Genomic DNA, 16873 nt, shown 5'->3' with positions numbered 1-16873 from the left:
GTTGCCTCGCGTCCTGTCGCTGGGCACCACTGAAAAGAGTCTGGTCCCATCCTCTTGACACCCTCCCTTCAGATACTTGTACACATTGATAAGATCTCCTCTCAGCCTTCTCCAAGCTAAACAGGCCCAGCTCTCTCAGCCTTTCCTCATAGGCGACATGCTCCAGTGCCCTCATCATCTCTGTAGCCCTTCGCTGGACTTGCTCCAGTAGTGCCATGTCTCTCTTGTACTGGGGAGCCCAGAACTGGACGCAGTACTCCAGATGTGGCCTTTTTTAAATTCTCTGGAGTACATGTTGGCAGAGCCTTCATTGATTAATGAAGATGATTCACTGGCTTAAGTTTTGCAGACTCCCTTGTGGATGCCTAAGCTCTATATGGAGCTCTTTTCAGATATGCCACAATTTAGATGAGTCCTAGAGCTCAGTTGGAATTCTGAGTTTGAATTCACCAATGAAGGATGCTGCTTAAGCAGATGATCTTTTGACATGATAGCTGGGAAGAGGTTCTGAGAGACAAAAATGAAATGAGGTGAATAGTCTAATAGCAGAGACTAAATTGCCTACCAGCACACTGCAGATATGATCTGAAATAAGTTGTTTCTGTCGGCTCAGTGCCTTCCTGGTATTCTTTCAATAAGATATAATAGTCAATGAAATGACATCAGCAGATGCAGAAAAAATCTAATACTATGTGTACGGAAGCCCTCTTTGGACAAAAGGGATTTACCTATTAGTATAGTTCATGCAGTTTTCATTCCATAATCTGTTTTGAAAGCTCCTTGTGAGGGGTTCATGACAGTGGCTGCAGATTGAAATAAATTATTTTTATTAGCTTGCTCAAGAAAGTACATTTGCATAGTAAACAATAACTTGGTTGGTACATGTAATCTATTGAGCTTTTTGACTAATGGCTCTGCTGTAAAAGATACCCCAAGTTCCCCACTGTTCATAGCAAGTTATGCTAGCTGCTTCCAAGTAATGATAGAGCAGTCAAAATTGATAAAGCTGTTCATCACCTTGAAATCTTTTCTGGTTATGATTTAGCAGTCACAATGGTTCTTCAAAGAAAAATACTATAAAGACTCTGGCTTTAAATGTTTTCCTAATTTTTAATACCTGTCTCCTACCTCAGTGATACCATCACCTACCAATAATATAGTATCTGCTACAAGTGCTCATACAATGATTGAATGTCTTGAAATCCATGCCCTTTGCACCAGGCAGCTAAATCTCTGTATGGTTCGTACTGCCACCATATGAGATCAAATCCTGTATCACTGCAGCCTTTCTGCACTTCACAAGTCTGCCCCCTGCTGTGTGAGGAATGCTGAGTTTCCTCTTCCTTTAAAGGAAAAGAGGCCCTACCTAAGTGAGTTTGTCTGTCCAAGTTTCCATGGTTTCTCACATAAGGAAAAGGTCATCGTTGGCAGGATGAAGTATAGCCAATTTGAAATGAATCCACCCCATAGTGTCCTGAAAAATTCCGTCTATCTGTATTCCTACCAAGTCTTTCTCTTCGGCTTTATTTTGTTTTATTGAGGCTCTCTGGATTATGAGCTGCTTATGCCAGGTGCCTGCAAAAGTCACAGGGCCACAAAGGAAGTAAACATGCATCAGTGTAATACATTGAGTAGCTTATGAATTTCTTAGATCAATCCATGCAGAGTAGATAAATCTTCTATCTTTAAAATAGCAGTGATGAAGGACTGTTGTTTTATTTGCTTATGCATGAAGCAAATTTTACATTGCTATATGCAGAAATAGTAATTTGCCTCTTGTGCATGGGCAAATGTAGTGTGCTCATGTTATCTTTGTCTTATTTGTCTGACCTCTCGCCACAGTCTTAGAATGTACTCTTGTTAAATAGAGTTTTATACCTACCTAACACCTCACTTAAAAAACATTTGTCCTTCCTATCCATTCACGGAGTGGTTCAGCTCATTATAGGCCTTGGACAAGTCTCTTCATTTCTGCATTCTCTAGCTGCAAAATACAAATAGAAAGCATTGTGTTTAACTGGTAAAATGCTTTGAAGTTCTCAGGAGGAATGTGCTGTAAAACTGCATAAGCGTTCCTTCTTCCATGAACAATAGATCAGCAACTGCCACCAAGCCTGGTTGCTATATATACTTTTTGGGAAGCCTTCCAGAATCCCCCCATTTACCCTCTATTGTGTTTCAAGAAATGTGCTTTATACAACCAACTCATCTAGATTAGGCAATTGGGATGCATCTCTTTCCATTGCCTGTTAACAGTATTTCTGCAATGAAGTGTGTGAGAATTTTTCTAAGGGAAATGACTGTGCTACTTCTACCAAAGTCTCTTTCTCTCAGAGCTCAGATTTTCTGTGTAGCTAGTTTCAGGTGACATTTTTGTTAGAATGGCTAGTAGCTCTTAGGGTCCCTATAGCTTTGGGGGATTTTAAATCTCTTCTTAACATGTCATTGATGTTCTAACACAACTCTGAAATCACTGAGAGTCCTTATGGAAGCCTTCCACAGCTGACTGGTTGAGATAGTGAGCAGAAAGTATTCTTACTCAGAATATGAATGATATAAAGCAAAACTGGTCTTAACCATGATGTATTTTCCTGTATGTGGAGTAAGCAGATCATGGAGTTCATTAGCATTGGAAAGTCAGGGGGGATTTATAAATACAAGTATTTTGGTGGGTTTGTCTCCCTGTTATGTGATTCAGAAAAATCTGAATATTAGGAGATTCTTTTCTGTGTTTTGCTTCCATTTCTATGAAACAATTATTTGGTCCAAAATAGCCTGGATTCCATTTTGGCTTTGTTTTATCCAGAGAACCATTTTTAGTGGCTACATTTGCTTACTCCAGGTTTTACTTGATGAGTGAAAATTCCTAAGAAGCTGGACAAGAAACTATGAAAGCTCAACACTAACAGTGTTGTTTGCATCAGACAAGACACAGTTCAGTGAGATACAGTGTGCACCTTCATTGTCTGAATGTTAGCAGGCAAAATTGACACCATATGTGCCCAACTGTAATTGCTCCAAGAGGGGAAAAGAGAAACATGTCAGAATGTTTGAGTAACACTTAGTTCAGCCCACAGTTATAAATAAAGCTGATGGTTGCTTAAAAACAGAAGTAGGAAAATATTGTGGTTATATTATTCCATATTGTGGTTATATTATTCCTCAACAGCGCTTCCTACATAGGTGAACTTTATGACAGAGACAACACAAGTGAAAAGAAACATATAACAACTTTTTATGTTATTTTTATGTTATTTTATTTTTTTCGGAGTAAATAAAATGGTTATGAGGCTCTAAGGAAAACAGCCCAGATGTTAGTGAGTTGTATGAAATTTAGTGGAAACAAGCTGTAAAAAACATAGTCATAAAACAGCCTGTCAATGCCACACATCTGGACAATGCAGCTGTATGTTCCTGCTGCTGTCATCACCCTAAGAAAACTCAATAGCCTTATTTCACCCCAATTAGGCTGCATACCAACAGAATCAGCATTACACAGGGAGGGGATGTCTTTTCACCAAGACAGACCCTCTCAAGTTCCCCTCAAGAAGTTTGTATCTTTCATTCAGGGCTAGTGCTTCAGATGCTAGCTACTTTGTAAATAATACTCCAAGCTATCCCAGTTGATTTGATATCTGTTAAATACTTTTTAATTTATTACTTTATAATAGGTAGTTGCTTAATGTTATTACTTTGCTTAAAATATATATATAAAAAAAGAGTTTTTATAGTAAAAACTGTGTATCTGTTGACCTTTACATTAATTATAGAAGTTTTCTCCATTCTAATTTTATCTCATGCTACAGCAGGCATAACTTCATTTGGCTAAAAAGAGGGTCTTGGGAACCAAAGAATAGCTATGCATCTTACTGATACGTTGTTTTTCTGAAAGCGTGGCCATTCTGAGCCACATATTGTACAATGTGAAATAGCATTCCGTCATTACAGCATACAAAATATATGTCAAATGTAATATTAAAACTATACGAGTAATAGTTATTTTTGTTTTTTCTCTGAAGGTGACTGAGGTAGCCAAAGCCATTCTGGAAAGTGGAGAACAAATTCCTATAACACTGATTGGAAAGCTATTGAAATTTCAACTGCTTTGCTTCAAGCAGAAGGACCATCAGAGAAGAGAAGCTGAAAAGAAGGTACAACAGTATGCCTTAAGGTGGATGCCTAATCAACTTTATCAAGGCACTTTCATTCAAGTGCTGTTTGCATAAATTCAGCTTTCTCCTCATGTTTAACTGTCTGTATCCATAATTGAAGAGAAATTTAAATACTAATGGAAATTTTCAGTTAATTAGATTTTGGGAAGAAACTCCCAATTACTCAAATATAAAAGGTGAGAGAGGAAAAAAATTAGAAAAGAAAAAATATTGCCCAAGAAGTCTGTGCTAGAATAGTGATAAGAAGTAATGTCCTAGCTGACTCACAACACCAATAGAAAATAGAGCTGGAAACTAGCTTCAACTGAATATATATATATATATATATATATATATATATCTCCCTGCTGAAGGTAGGAGAGGTTAAATTACTTGAGAGGTATAAAAGATAGTGCAGAGCAGCACTGTGAAAAAGTTATTATCACAAATCACCTCTCTGGAAGAAATTTGGAGATGTTATCTATTCTGTCTCTGGAACTAAGGCAGGATCAAACACATATAAAATATTCCTGGCAGATGTTTGTTTAACCTGTTCTTAAAAACTTCCACTGCTGTGCTTTCAGTTTTCTAAGGCAATCTGTTTTACTGCTCAACTATATTTACAACATAGACATTTGGAAAAGCTTTCTAACTTTATCAGTCTTGCTCTAATTTAAATCCATTAATAGATGGCTTCTCACTGTGTATGAGAATAACAGTTCTTACCTTCCCCTTTGCAGAAAGCTATTATATATTTGAGTAAACAAACACAAATATAGGCCACATTTCCAGCTTTCTAATTATGCTGGTTGCTGTCCTCTGAACTTTCCAAATAATTCATATCTTGAAGTCTGCTGCTCAGAACTGGGTACCATATTTGTCCTTTTCCAGTGTTCCCCAAACTCATGCATATTCTCAAAGATTATCACTACTAGCTTCAAGAATGCCTTAGTTAGGTTGCTTATGTGTTCTAGAGGAATTTCACCAAGCCTGCACAAAATCACTATCAGATCAGACTGCTAATTGTTTTTTTAACTTCTGTAATTTAAAAAAAAAGAGTTGTCAGTGGTGCATTTCAATAACTTACTGAACAGTTGGTCTTTGCTGTAGTCTTTACCAAGCAGATATATGTGCAGCTGAAGAGCTCCATTAACAGCAAGTTGCATACTTGCTGTAACAAATTATTCATAAATTGATCAAAAATTATATGTATTACAAGACACAACATAAAAACTGTAAAATGAGATGAGATGGACCTAAGCGATCTATGCATGTAAAAGTGTAAAGAAGAAAATGGTTTCATGGATTTGTGAGGTTAAAAAGTCTGTAAACGTGTTTATAAATAATTCTATTTGTGGCAGTAATTGGTGGAGGGAATATGGGACAAACACAAGAGCATAAAATACTAGGTGATAATTTAAAACTCTGTCCTGTTTCCATTGAAGTCAATTGCAAAACTATTTAGCAGATGATAATATAAGCCACAGAAGCATATAAAGAATCTGGGGAAAAAAATGTGTTCTCAATCTGAAGAGGAATTGAAAGGATCAAGCTGTAGAGCAGATAGATAGTTTATAATGGATGGGGAAGAAATGGCTTTTCTCTTAGATATCAGTCAGTGCTGGTGAGTAAACTGTAAAACAAAATTTTGAAGTTTAAGGTTTAGACACTTCAATATTAAAATGGAACTTTTATCTTTGGTTTGGCAAGATTACTGTTGTAAGTATAATTTTATTTCCCTGGAGAATCAGAGGATATTCAGTATTGAAGGCAGAAGAGTCTCTGCAATTTGCAGTTTCTTCTCAGTTTTCGCCAGGCAATCTGGACACAGTTTTTTGCTCTCATTGGATTATAATTATATCATAATGTGACAGACAAACATAGCAGCAGCTGAAGGACCAAGATGAAGTCAAGAATTAGCAGGACTGTGGGTTATAAGGATGCTCTGCAGTAAGGAATGGACAGAAACTGGCTTTTAGTTTAGAATTATAACCCTAAATTGTCTACAATAAAATATTTAATCTTTTCCAACTAGCTTTTACAGTACAAGTTCCATTGACAGCAACTCGATGGTTGTAACCAGGATTTTACCAGTAGATGGATTCTCAGAAAACTAACATAACTGTCCATTGTTCTTTGAAATAGATACCAGTTAATAGAATAGATTGGCAGAAGGAAAACAGCAGCTGAATAAACAAAAATAAACCATAATTCCATCTCTAAAATTTATATATTTCTATAAAAGCAGAAGCTTATCATAAATTGACAAGTGTATGCATGTAAACTAATATGCAGAAGAGCAGAAGGGCCTCTGAACTGGAAAACTGTTTCAGATAGTATGATTCTGTAACATATAGTTTAAAATAACAAAATTATAGAATGTAAAACTAATGGAAGATGAAAAACTCAACAGAAAAGTCCACCCTGTAGGGAAAGAGAAATATTACATTGAGGGGAAAAAAGAAAAAGTACTGAAAAGGAGAGGCTTGTACTTCTTGAGGTATTAATGACAGCTAGGTCTCTTTGTTGGAATCTTGACAAGTTCAGAGGTGTCTTTGCTTGTTTGAGACTTAATTACATAAAGTAATTCAGATGCAATAAATCTGTTTTGAACATTATAGACTGATGATTATGTAATCTGATTTAATGTGTTCATTAGCTTAGAACTCAAAAGTATTAGTACCAAAATCTTTGGTGTTCAATGTCCAAAAGGGAATAAATTTGAAAACAAATAATGAAAAGTGATCAAAATCTGCCACTCCACAGTATAAACAGTTTTAAGAATCTCCTGAAGGCATTTCTGAGTGGTACAAAAATGAAATGCCTGAAAGAGGGAAGGAAAGAACTGACCTTTTGCTTTGTTTTTGAATTTGAACTAGGGTCACCTTCTGCAGCCAAAAAGCTTGCTTTTCTGGCTGGGTCTAGGAAAAACAACTGTGTAGATTCAACTGACCTATCTCATTTGCATGGAGAGCTTTTCTCATTGCTTTCATAGCCTTTAATATGACACTGGTAGGGATGGTAACAGTAAGTTAAGTTAATGTCTTTTTAATATACTTAATTTAGCTTTACAATCCTTAAATGCCATTCTTGTGTAGTTATTGCATAGTCATGTGGCTTGGTAGAGTAAGGTGGAGGTTTTCTTACCCTCTCAGCACCTCTCTTTGCCTCAATATATTTTGGTTTCTTTTAATTTTAGACTGGCTCTGCATTTCCTGGGTTTATAATGTGAGGCTTTGGGATACTTACACCATCCTTTTTCATTTTTTACCCTTAAATTACTGAGTATAACTTAATGTAGGGTTTTTTTTGTTTGAAAATAATGAGAATGGCTGAGTAATATCCTGTGTGAAATGAGCACAGAGCTCTTGGTTCTAGTTTTTAGTAGACGATATTTACATCAAAGACAAAATAGTGTTGGTACCATTTACAGCATACTCAAGAGCATTAACAGAGATGCTAAAGACTAAGCAGAAATTGAATTTTTGGCTTTATTTTCCTTCAGTTCAGGGAAAGTTTCCTGCCAATGCAAGTGCTGTAGTGGTAGTCTAACTGAAGCACAGGAAACTGTGAGTCTTAGTGATCCTTTACTCTCCTTTCTACCAGTATGCATTTCATTAATTTTGTAAGTATAATGTCTACCTGCCTCCAACAGTTCCTTTTTAATGTGAAGCTTTAACACTAAGATTTAATAGGAATATAATAAACTGAACAGTGTACCTGAGAAGGATAAAGCAGAATGTTTGACAGTTGCACCACAGTAGCATTCTAATGGCTGAGAGGGAAAAATACTCAAATAATAAATTTAACCACTAAATAATTTCAACCACTAAAATTTCACAGCAGTTTGCCCTTTGTTCTGCACAAAGGCTACAACAAGAACTTAGTTTCTTCATCTTGTCAGGCAGAAGAGGAGCAAAAAATGGAAAAAGACAGAGGGAAAGAGAAAATTAAACCTCCTGGCAAGAAGGAAAAAAAAACTAGTGCCAAGATAGCTGAGAAAGAGATGAAAGGAAAAAAAACAGAAGTGGCCCTTCCAGGAGCAATTACTGTCAAAAAGGACACCAAATTAAAACGACGGGGAGAAGAGGAAGAGGAAGACAAATACATTGGTATGTAAAAAAAAAAAAAAAAAAAAGCAGATAAGCTTCTGATAAACTTGCTAAAACTCTTGAAACCTTGCTTCTCATTCAGAATTTTGCTTTGTTCCATGTTGGAAGATCGAGATATATTTCGCAATATTACAGCATTGCCGCTATGCATTTGAGGAGGGCATTGTGTTCTGCTTAGAAGTAGGATAGATTATACAGTCCAAGAAATAAAATCCAGATGAGGTGTATATGTAGCATGACAAAATGTTTTGGCATGTGCAAGACTAAAATAAAGTGACTAACAAATCCTACTTATCCTTTCACAAAGATTTCAGAACTAAATGCATTTGTGTCAGTATCCAAAGGGCAGCTTTCTCCTTGTGTTATAAAGCATAATAGAGCTGTGCACCACTGTTTGGGTGTGTAGCCCAGTTCTGTGCAAAGGGCCATATGATTTCATTTGCTGTAAAAACATGTGGGCAGAACTGAGACCTGAAGAAATCTACTCCAGAAGTGAGCTATACAAGGTAAGGAATAATATGCCAATCAGTACTGAGAAAAACTTTATTCCTATTTCTTACCACCCATGGTTACAAATGTCACTGGAACCAAAAATATTGGAGAATGTACATAGCTCTCCTCATTAGACCAGGGTTATATTTAATTTGGACCATAAGATGTTTAACTATGACTAAATACACAGCATCTCTCCTGCTGGGGGAGCACTCGCTGATTTTGGATGCATTATGTGTACCCACTAATCTCCAGTTGAACCCCTGCAGGCTTTCTGTACTCTTTCATCAGACCTTTGTCTGCATCTCATTCTAGATCAATGATACTCTTCAAGCATCTAAAAAGCACCAGTCCAGGTGGTAGAACAGATCTGAATCTTAGTTAATCACACAGAGGTGTACAGGAACAGAACAGCAGCTATCTGTTCATAGCTTCTCGTTTTCCTAGATGAGACTTGACTGTAATCATCATTATTTTGATGATTTTAATGTTTTTCAGGAACTGATATGAGAAGTGTTCAAAAAAGTGTTCATGCCTCTAGGAATTCAAGCTAAAGTGGTCTAGAGAACTCATGACATCATGAAATCAGTACTGAATATACTGGGCAGAATGGCTTTGGGTGGTATTAATGAGGCTCTGCTAGGCCCTGCAGAGACAATTTGTCCAGCTCCAACATTTTTGCTTCCTATTGCCTGAGTAGCATTTTTGCTTCCTACTGCCTTAGTTGTGGGCAGAAAATACCAGGTACTTACATAAGATATGAGAAATTTTCCCCTATATCCAGACCTTGCTGCCCAGTTAGTTGCAGCTAATGAAAAGATACAGTAAGGAAAATACAAATTGCCCTCCAAAAACTAACAACCTTGAAAAGTATCCTTGTTTAGCATACACAATATCAAGCTTTTAGATTTTGTATTATGAATGACCAACACTGCTGTTAAACTATGATTTTTATTAACTGGAATTTGTCTCATTGGTCCCAAAGATTTTTACAAAATGCATAGCAATACTTGCAGACTGTCCAAAAGGAGAAGTTGTCCTGGTATTCTGCACTTGTTCACTTGTGCTGTATTGAATTTTACAATCTCGATTATATTGAGTTGAAGTAATTCTGAACAATTCACCACATTCATTATGTGTCCACACAGTTGGGCCTAATAATAGACAAATCAATTCTGACTCATGCCAAAAAATTGTTCAATGGATTGGTTTTCAATCTGAAGACAACAATGAACTATGCAACAGCAGAAATAGTAATCTGATCTTGCTACTTTATTCAGTCTTGCTGAAGAAGAAGGCAATGAGTAGGAGCCTTTAGCTTTAAGAAGGGAGAGCACCTTCATGTACATGATTAACAGTCTTTCCCTGCCAACTCCTGGAGTCTGTCAATCAGTCCAAGAAATAAGTTAAACACTGGCATTCACAAATCTGTTTCATTCAGTTACTTCTGCGCTAGAGGGAAAACAGCTACTGTTTTATGGAGAGGTACTTGTTTCTTCATTCTTCCTGACAGACACTTCCACCTAAAAGTCCATTCCAAGAGAAGATCAAGTCAAGAGTTGCTGAAACTTCTGGAGGCCATTCTAAATGAACATTAAGTATGGTGCAACTACTGTGTCAGGAATTTTTATTTCTTCAAGTCCATGGCAGTTAAGGTTCTCAAGGACCTCATGCTAAAGCTATATTTTATGTCTTTGGACGAAGTGGTGTCAGATCCACTTCTCAGTGTCAAGAGCTTGTAGACCTATGGAACTTTTCTACCCAGAACAGCAGCACTCTCAAAAACTTTGTTTACACGCATATTCCATATTTTACAAATTGTCTGAATAGGAGATTCACAAAGACCTTTGATTCTTAAAAGTTAATACAGTGGAAATTGTTTTCTGCATTCTTGGCTGTTCTAATACAGCTATTTCAAGCAAAAACAAAAGAGAAAATGCCACAATTTTTACTCCAGAGCAGTCTGAGCTATTGCCTATATGTGTCTGTGTCTGGAACCCAAAGACAGTCTGTATCTCTTTCTGGTGGTGAAGAGTGGTTTTATCATTCATCCCTAGTACATTATCACATTTTTGAAATGGAATATTTCTGGTTTTGGATAATCCTGGCATTATTTGCATTGATACTGTGATCCACTTGAATTTGAATTAGTCATTTATTATTAGAACTGATTGATTATTATGAACAGGTCATGATTATTAGCATAATCATAACTATGACTGTTGAATGGCTGGCAGTCATCTTCTTCAGCATATATTCATCAGAATTTTTGGATCTCCTCATCTCTCTCATCTCTGCTACTATGTAGATATCCTCCTTTTTGTTAGAAATCATTAATGCTCAGTTATTATGTGTGCTGATGCTTTTTTTTTCCTGCAGTAGCAGTGGCACTGAAATATAGTGCAGTTCAGTTTCAGTACCAGCAGTGGTATAATGGGCTAGTCTTCTGGGAGTTTTTTTGTTTTACTTTATGCAACACATATATTGAACTCTAGTGGTTGCTTCAATGTGCTCTAGGTGACCCTGCTTGAGCAGGGGGGTTGGACTAGGTGATCTCCAGAGGTCCCTTCCAACCTCAGCGATTCTGTGATTCTTCCTCAGTAAGTCTTTCTCCAAATTTGTAAGTTCTTTTATGTTCGCCTGGACACTCTAGGAAAAGAAGAGTCAGCCAGGTTACAAGCCTCTTGCTCCAGCTGGTAGCAGTGTTTCCTCAGCCCTGGGTATATACCCTGAGCTCAAAGGATGAAGGTGCTGACAGGCAGATGTCCTTTTTTTCCCCCTTCTTTTTTCCCCCTTCTTTTTTCCCCCTTCTTTTTTCCCCCTTCTTTTCCCCCCTCCTTTTCCCCCTCCTTTCCCCCCCCTCCTTTCCCCCCCCTTCCCCCCCCTCCTTTTTTTTTTTTTAATAAATCAAACTCTGTTTTGGTGGATTTCATCTGGTCAAATAAAAAATGTTCATGCCACTTAAGGTTGTGTTCTGTCTTTTCCATGTAGGATCGTGGCAGTTCTTGGCATTCCTTATCCTTTTATGGCTGAGCAGCTTCCTTTGGAGAAATAGCACAGGAGTCTGGGATGCAGACAGCATAGGCATTAGAGTAACAAATGTGCAGAAAAGATGGGAGTAGACAGGAATTACCAATATACAGAATTCCGTTTTTGAAGGGAACATTTCTCTATGCCCTCCCTCCCCCAACAAGGAAGCAATGAAAACCCTTACTATTATTTTCTCATCCTTATTTCCCTGTTCTCTTGCCTTATGGGATAAATTCTTGCTTCTATGCTTACAAGTAGTTTTTTCTCAGAAAATTCAACATCCGTAATGGTCTGAGTATCTCCATTTTAAGTGATGAGCTTTTTTTCAGCTGCTGATTTATTTTTCTATTAATCATACATTCTCCCTTCCTGTGAATTGTATTGGAGTTAAAGGCTTCTGTGGTTCAGAGGGCTTAGTGACATTTTCACTTCTGAAGCAGCTGTATCAGTTCAGTATGTTACAATGAAATTAACCTTGAAAGTGAACAGCATGGTGGAAATGGTGGTTGGTGAGGAAGCTTTCTCAATGTACAATGTCCTATTTGAATGTAGCAGTAGTTATTATGTCACAAATGTCTCTAGAAAATGCCAGTATTGTATTTCAATCTTTGATATTTGCAAAATTGTTGTGCAATTGCTAGCTTTTATAATATTTGTTTTGTAAAACTTCTCAATTTTGCCAGATGTTACAACATGTCTTGCTGTTTGTGAAGAGTCTTTGAGAGCTGTAATTCAGTTGATTTCAAAAATAAAGACAACGCAAGAATGAAAAATAGAAATCCCAAATAATTGTTGGAATATCAAAGGTTACATACTCCTGAATTCTTTTAATTGCTGCGTTTATATCTATAGTTTGCAAGAACTCGTTGAAAATACACTACAATAAGTCTTTAATTAGTAGGTTTAACAGAAAAGGGAGGAAATTTCCCAGGAAACGCTGTGATTACTCCTCCAACAACAGTGGCCTGTAAATGCTTTCCCTTGCATTGAAGTTGAATCAGGGAACCCACAGGTATATTTTGAGAATGTAATCCAGAACCAGCTTTCTGCAGCAAGAAGGAATAATTCCTGGAGGAATAAGTCCCATGAGCTGAGGAGTGGTTGAAGTGTTTTTAAGCAAGCTGTATTAATGAACATTAGCCACCTCAGGATAGTCTGGATTAATTATGTATGTTCCAAAGTCAGCGGAGTGATACATGAACTGTAGTAAGCAGTTTCCCTTGTCTTAAGATAGATATCCAAGCAGGATGAATTAAATCACCTGATACCTGTCTGAATACCTGTTTTTGTCCACGGACTATAAAGGGAATCTACCCAATTAACTTAGACCACAGTCAAGCTTTTAGAGGACTTGTTTTCTCTTACATGATAAAATGTTTGATCTTTTGCTTTGATAGCTAAAACTTGAAATATTTTCAACTTGCTGTGCATATTTCTATAGAAATAATAAACCTAAACAAAGTAGCCACTCCATGAAACTGCACATCAGGATAAATTTGGATATGTCTCTTGCCAACCAGAAGGACTAGCGTGAGCTGGTATTACCAGCTCTGGGGAATCCATCTAGCAAACGTGAACCTATTGGATAGGAAGCAGTCAGCAGTGAGACAACTCACAATTCAACTGATCCTTCAAAATTATTCTAGGTGATATCATCTCTCAGCTAAGACGCAGTGACTTACTATGTGCGTGTGTGTGTGTGATCCCTGTCCAGTTTCATGCTGAATGAAATAGGATAGCTTAAACTACCATCAGAACATACTGGCTTTTTCTTAAAGAGAACCAATTGCAGAAAATGTTGCAACTACAGCTAGCATTCTTGCCACAATGAGCATACATTTATTTCGTAGTGCTTCTCCGAACAATTTTTTCCTTCCAACTTGTATCTTTCTGCTGAGTTCTATGTTGGTTGCTACAGAAGAATTCTGTAAATAAAAATATAGTAAATAAAATAATAAATATAATAATATAATAAATATAATTTTTAAAAGATCGTTCAGTTATCTGAATGAGGTTATGAAAGAACTGTTTCTGTGATCTTAGTTTGCAGTATACCTATACAGCTGAGATAAAGCAGAATTTTGTGTAGCTGTTAAATGCCCTTGCTCTAATCTGCTTTTGTTTTGTTTTGAACAGATGATGAACCAGATGATGGTGCCCATCATTATTTCATAATTTTGGATTTCCACAACCCTCAGCTACTGCCTGTGCTGTCTGAGCTTGGGATTAGTGTTTCAAGTGTAATTAGGATTTCTTCTGAGAATTATGAACCACTGCAGACATACTTGGAAGAGGCTAAAATTCAAGAAGAATCTTTACTTTCACCTGAAGGTAATCTTGTGATAAGAACATGTATCTTACAAAATTTATGTAGAAAGAGGACTATTTTACTTCTTGTTAAGACTGTTTCTGCTGTGTTTTTACCTCTCTCTGTGCCTTGTGGTTGAGCATACTACCTGTGAGCAGCTGTGTTTGCCAATGCAAAAATTATATAGCTGGCCAGACTTGCCTTTACTAGATAACAGGGACTGACTAGGCAGTTGTTGGCTGCAGCTATAGCTCTGTGCAGTAGCCACCAAAGAGCAACATTTTATCAAATCCATACTTTTATACATCATTAGCCAGGAAGGTTTGTTGCTAAGCAAACTTGGGTCATTTGGTCATTTCAAGGTAAGTGCACAGCTGGCCATGTTGCGACTGTTGCCCCAGCCAGAGAAGAAGATTTCACAGAATAACACCTTGTAATGGTACAGGCTGGGGACTGACTACTTAGCACCACTGCTGAAAAAGACCTGGGATCCTGACAGACAGCAAGCTAAACATGAGTCATTGATGAAGGCTAATCATACTGGTCTATGTTGCTGGGTAACATAGCCAGTAGATCAAGGAGAGTGATTATTCCCTGTTACTTGGCACTCATAAGGCGAGAGTTTTGGACTCCACAGTACAAGAAAGGTACAGATAAAATTGAGTGAGTCCAGCAGAGTCACCAAGATGGTCAGGGGGCTGGAGCACTTCTCCTGTGTGGAGAGGCTGAAAGACCTGAGCTTGTTTAACCTGGAGAAGAGAAGGCTTATGGGGCACCTAATACTATCCTTGCAATACCTATGAGAGGATTATCAAGAACACAGAGCAAGACTGTTCACTGAGGTGCACAGCAAGAGAAAAAGAGGTGATGGTCATGAATTGAAATGGAAGGTTCTGGTGAGACATAAAGAAAAAAAAAATTACCTTGAGGATAGTCAAACATTGGAACAGGTTGTTCAGAGAGTTTGTGGGATCTCTGTCTTTGCAGGTCCAGGTGAGCTGGACAAAGCCTTGAGCCACCTGGTCTGAATTCCATGATGACCTGCTTTGAGCAGGAGATTGAGGTCCCTTCCAACCTAAACTATTTTAGCTCTAAGTCAAAGTCAGGTGATAAAAAGCTGGAAGTGAGAAAAGTGAGTATGGTAGCCATAATTGTTCATGCAGGTAGTGTTTGACTAATTGTGGTTCTGATTATAACTGTGCATTTTGACTTTCTATAGTGAAGGTGTCATGCAAGATTCTCTGTGATGCTGGGAAATCCCTTATTACAGACCTAATGCTGCCGTGATGGCACAGGCAAACCAGTAAATGAGAGGAATGGTGTCCTGGGTGTGTTGGGCAGGAAGAGGGTCATAAGGATTGTTTATGTTGGTGTGCTGACGGACATGGGATGGGATGCTGTGACTCATTCCCGTTCTGACCATGCTGTATGCAAACCATCTACCCATGTGAGTGTTGTGAAGACTGTCTCAGGGTTCTCCTTTCCTCTCGTTCCTGTTGACCAAAGGAGATACTCTCATATTGCCCTGTGGCAAATTGTAAAGACTGGATTGTGTGGGCACTAGGGAATTTGGCCTTAAGGTGCCATTGAAGGTAAACTAACAAGATCATATGTATTTAGCCTTTAAGATTTATGCAGTCACAGAAGCAACTGATGGACTCAAAGAAGGTCATGTTTGAATTTGTTTGACAAGCTATCTTATCCCTGGGAAAAGAATGAGAGGAAAACATAATTTCCAGCTTCTTATAATTTAGTTAGAACATGCCAAATTTCAAGGTAGTGTCTTATTAGAAACTGGAGGAAGTGCAGAGAGGAGGAAACATGGTTTTTTTTAATCTTCATTTTATTTACAACAGCTGCTGAGAAGGGGGGGAGTGGGGCAGGGCAGGGATCGTTTCCCTGAGCACTTCCAAAGTTACATTAACTTTTTCTTTCCCTTGTATGTATAATAGCAGGGAAGAATGGTACACTTAGAGAGTTGGTAAGATCTGTGAGGAAACTTTTTCAAGGAAAAAAGGAGGTAAATATAGCTGGCAGTCCCTCAAGTAAGTAATATTATAAGTAGTAATGCAATCTTTCCCATTACTAGGAAAGGATAGGTTGCATAGTAAGAAAACAGCTTGGCTAAACCATATATTCTTTGTGGACCTCAAATATAAGGAAGTGCATAAGAATTAGAAATAAGTCAGGTCACTAAGAATGCGAATGTATATTTATTATGAGTCTACTGGCACAAAATCAGAAAGGCCAAGGCACAAAATAGAGGGAGGGCCAAGCAAAATGTTTGTCTACAGCTCAACAGAGAGGAAGAACTGTCAGGAGGTGATTCTGAGAAGGCTGGGAGTGCTTATTGTTTTGAGAGTGTTTTTTATACTTGTTTATATGTATGTTGTGGGAAGTTAATATTTCTTCACTACAAATACCAGGTGCAGACAGGTGATGGTTATAATTAAGCACAATTAATGCTGGTGACAGAGAAATAAGATATCAACTTCAAACTGTGAGGGAACTGGTAGAGTAACTGAATACCACTTAAGTAAAGTTAAGTTTTCAGATCAGCTGATTCAGATTAACTGAATTGTATCCTATTTATGCCTGCCATTCTCATTTGTATTTAAGAACTCATAAAGGGCAAGTGAGATAGTGGAAAAAGGGTTGGGAATAAGAGGGGAAGGACCACAAATAGCCAACGGACTGGAATCAACTTAATTTCTATTTCTGCAAAAATACTGGAACAAATGATTTATAACCACTTAAAAGAAAAATGAGGAGATGAGTAA

General features: G+C 37.5%; 1 protein-coding gene across 1 annotated transcript in view; it reads left to right on the top strand.

Annotated features, from left to right (window-relative positions):
* Nucleotides 1-16873, top strand: part of SPAG17 (sperm associated antigen 17) — a 120613-nt gene that overhangs the window by 18073 nt on the left and 85667 nt on the right. Inside the window, exons 4-6 of the mRNA XM_026090733.1 lie at nt 4020-4151; nt 8056-8263; nt 13922-14116. Of these exons, the coding sequence (XP_025946518.1) occupies nt 4020-4151; nt 8056-8263; nt 13922-14116 (535 nt within the window). The remainder of the gene's footprint in view (nt 1-4019; nt 4152-8055; nt 8264-13921; nt 14117-16873) is intronic.

This window comes from Apteryx rowi, unplaced genomic scaffold (assembly GCF_003343035.1).
Source record: "Apteryx rowi isolate R43461 unplaced genomic scaffold, aptRow1 scaffold_876, whole genome shotgun sequence".
Taxonomy (NCBI): Eukaryota; Metazoa; Chordata; class Aves; order Apterygiformes; family Apterygidae; genus Apteryx; species Apteryx rowi.
This window is presented reverse-complemented; position numbering and strand designations above follow the sequence as displayed.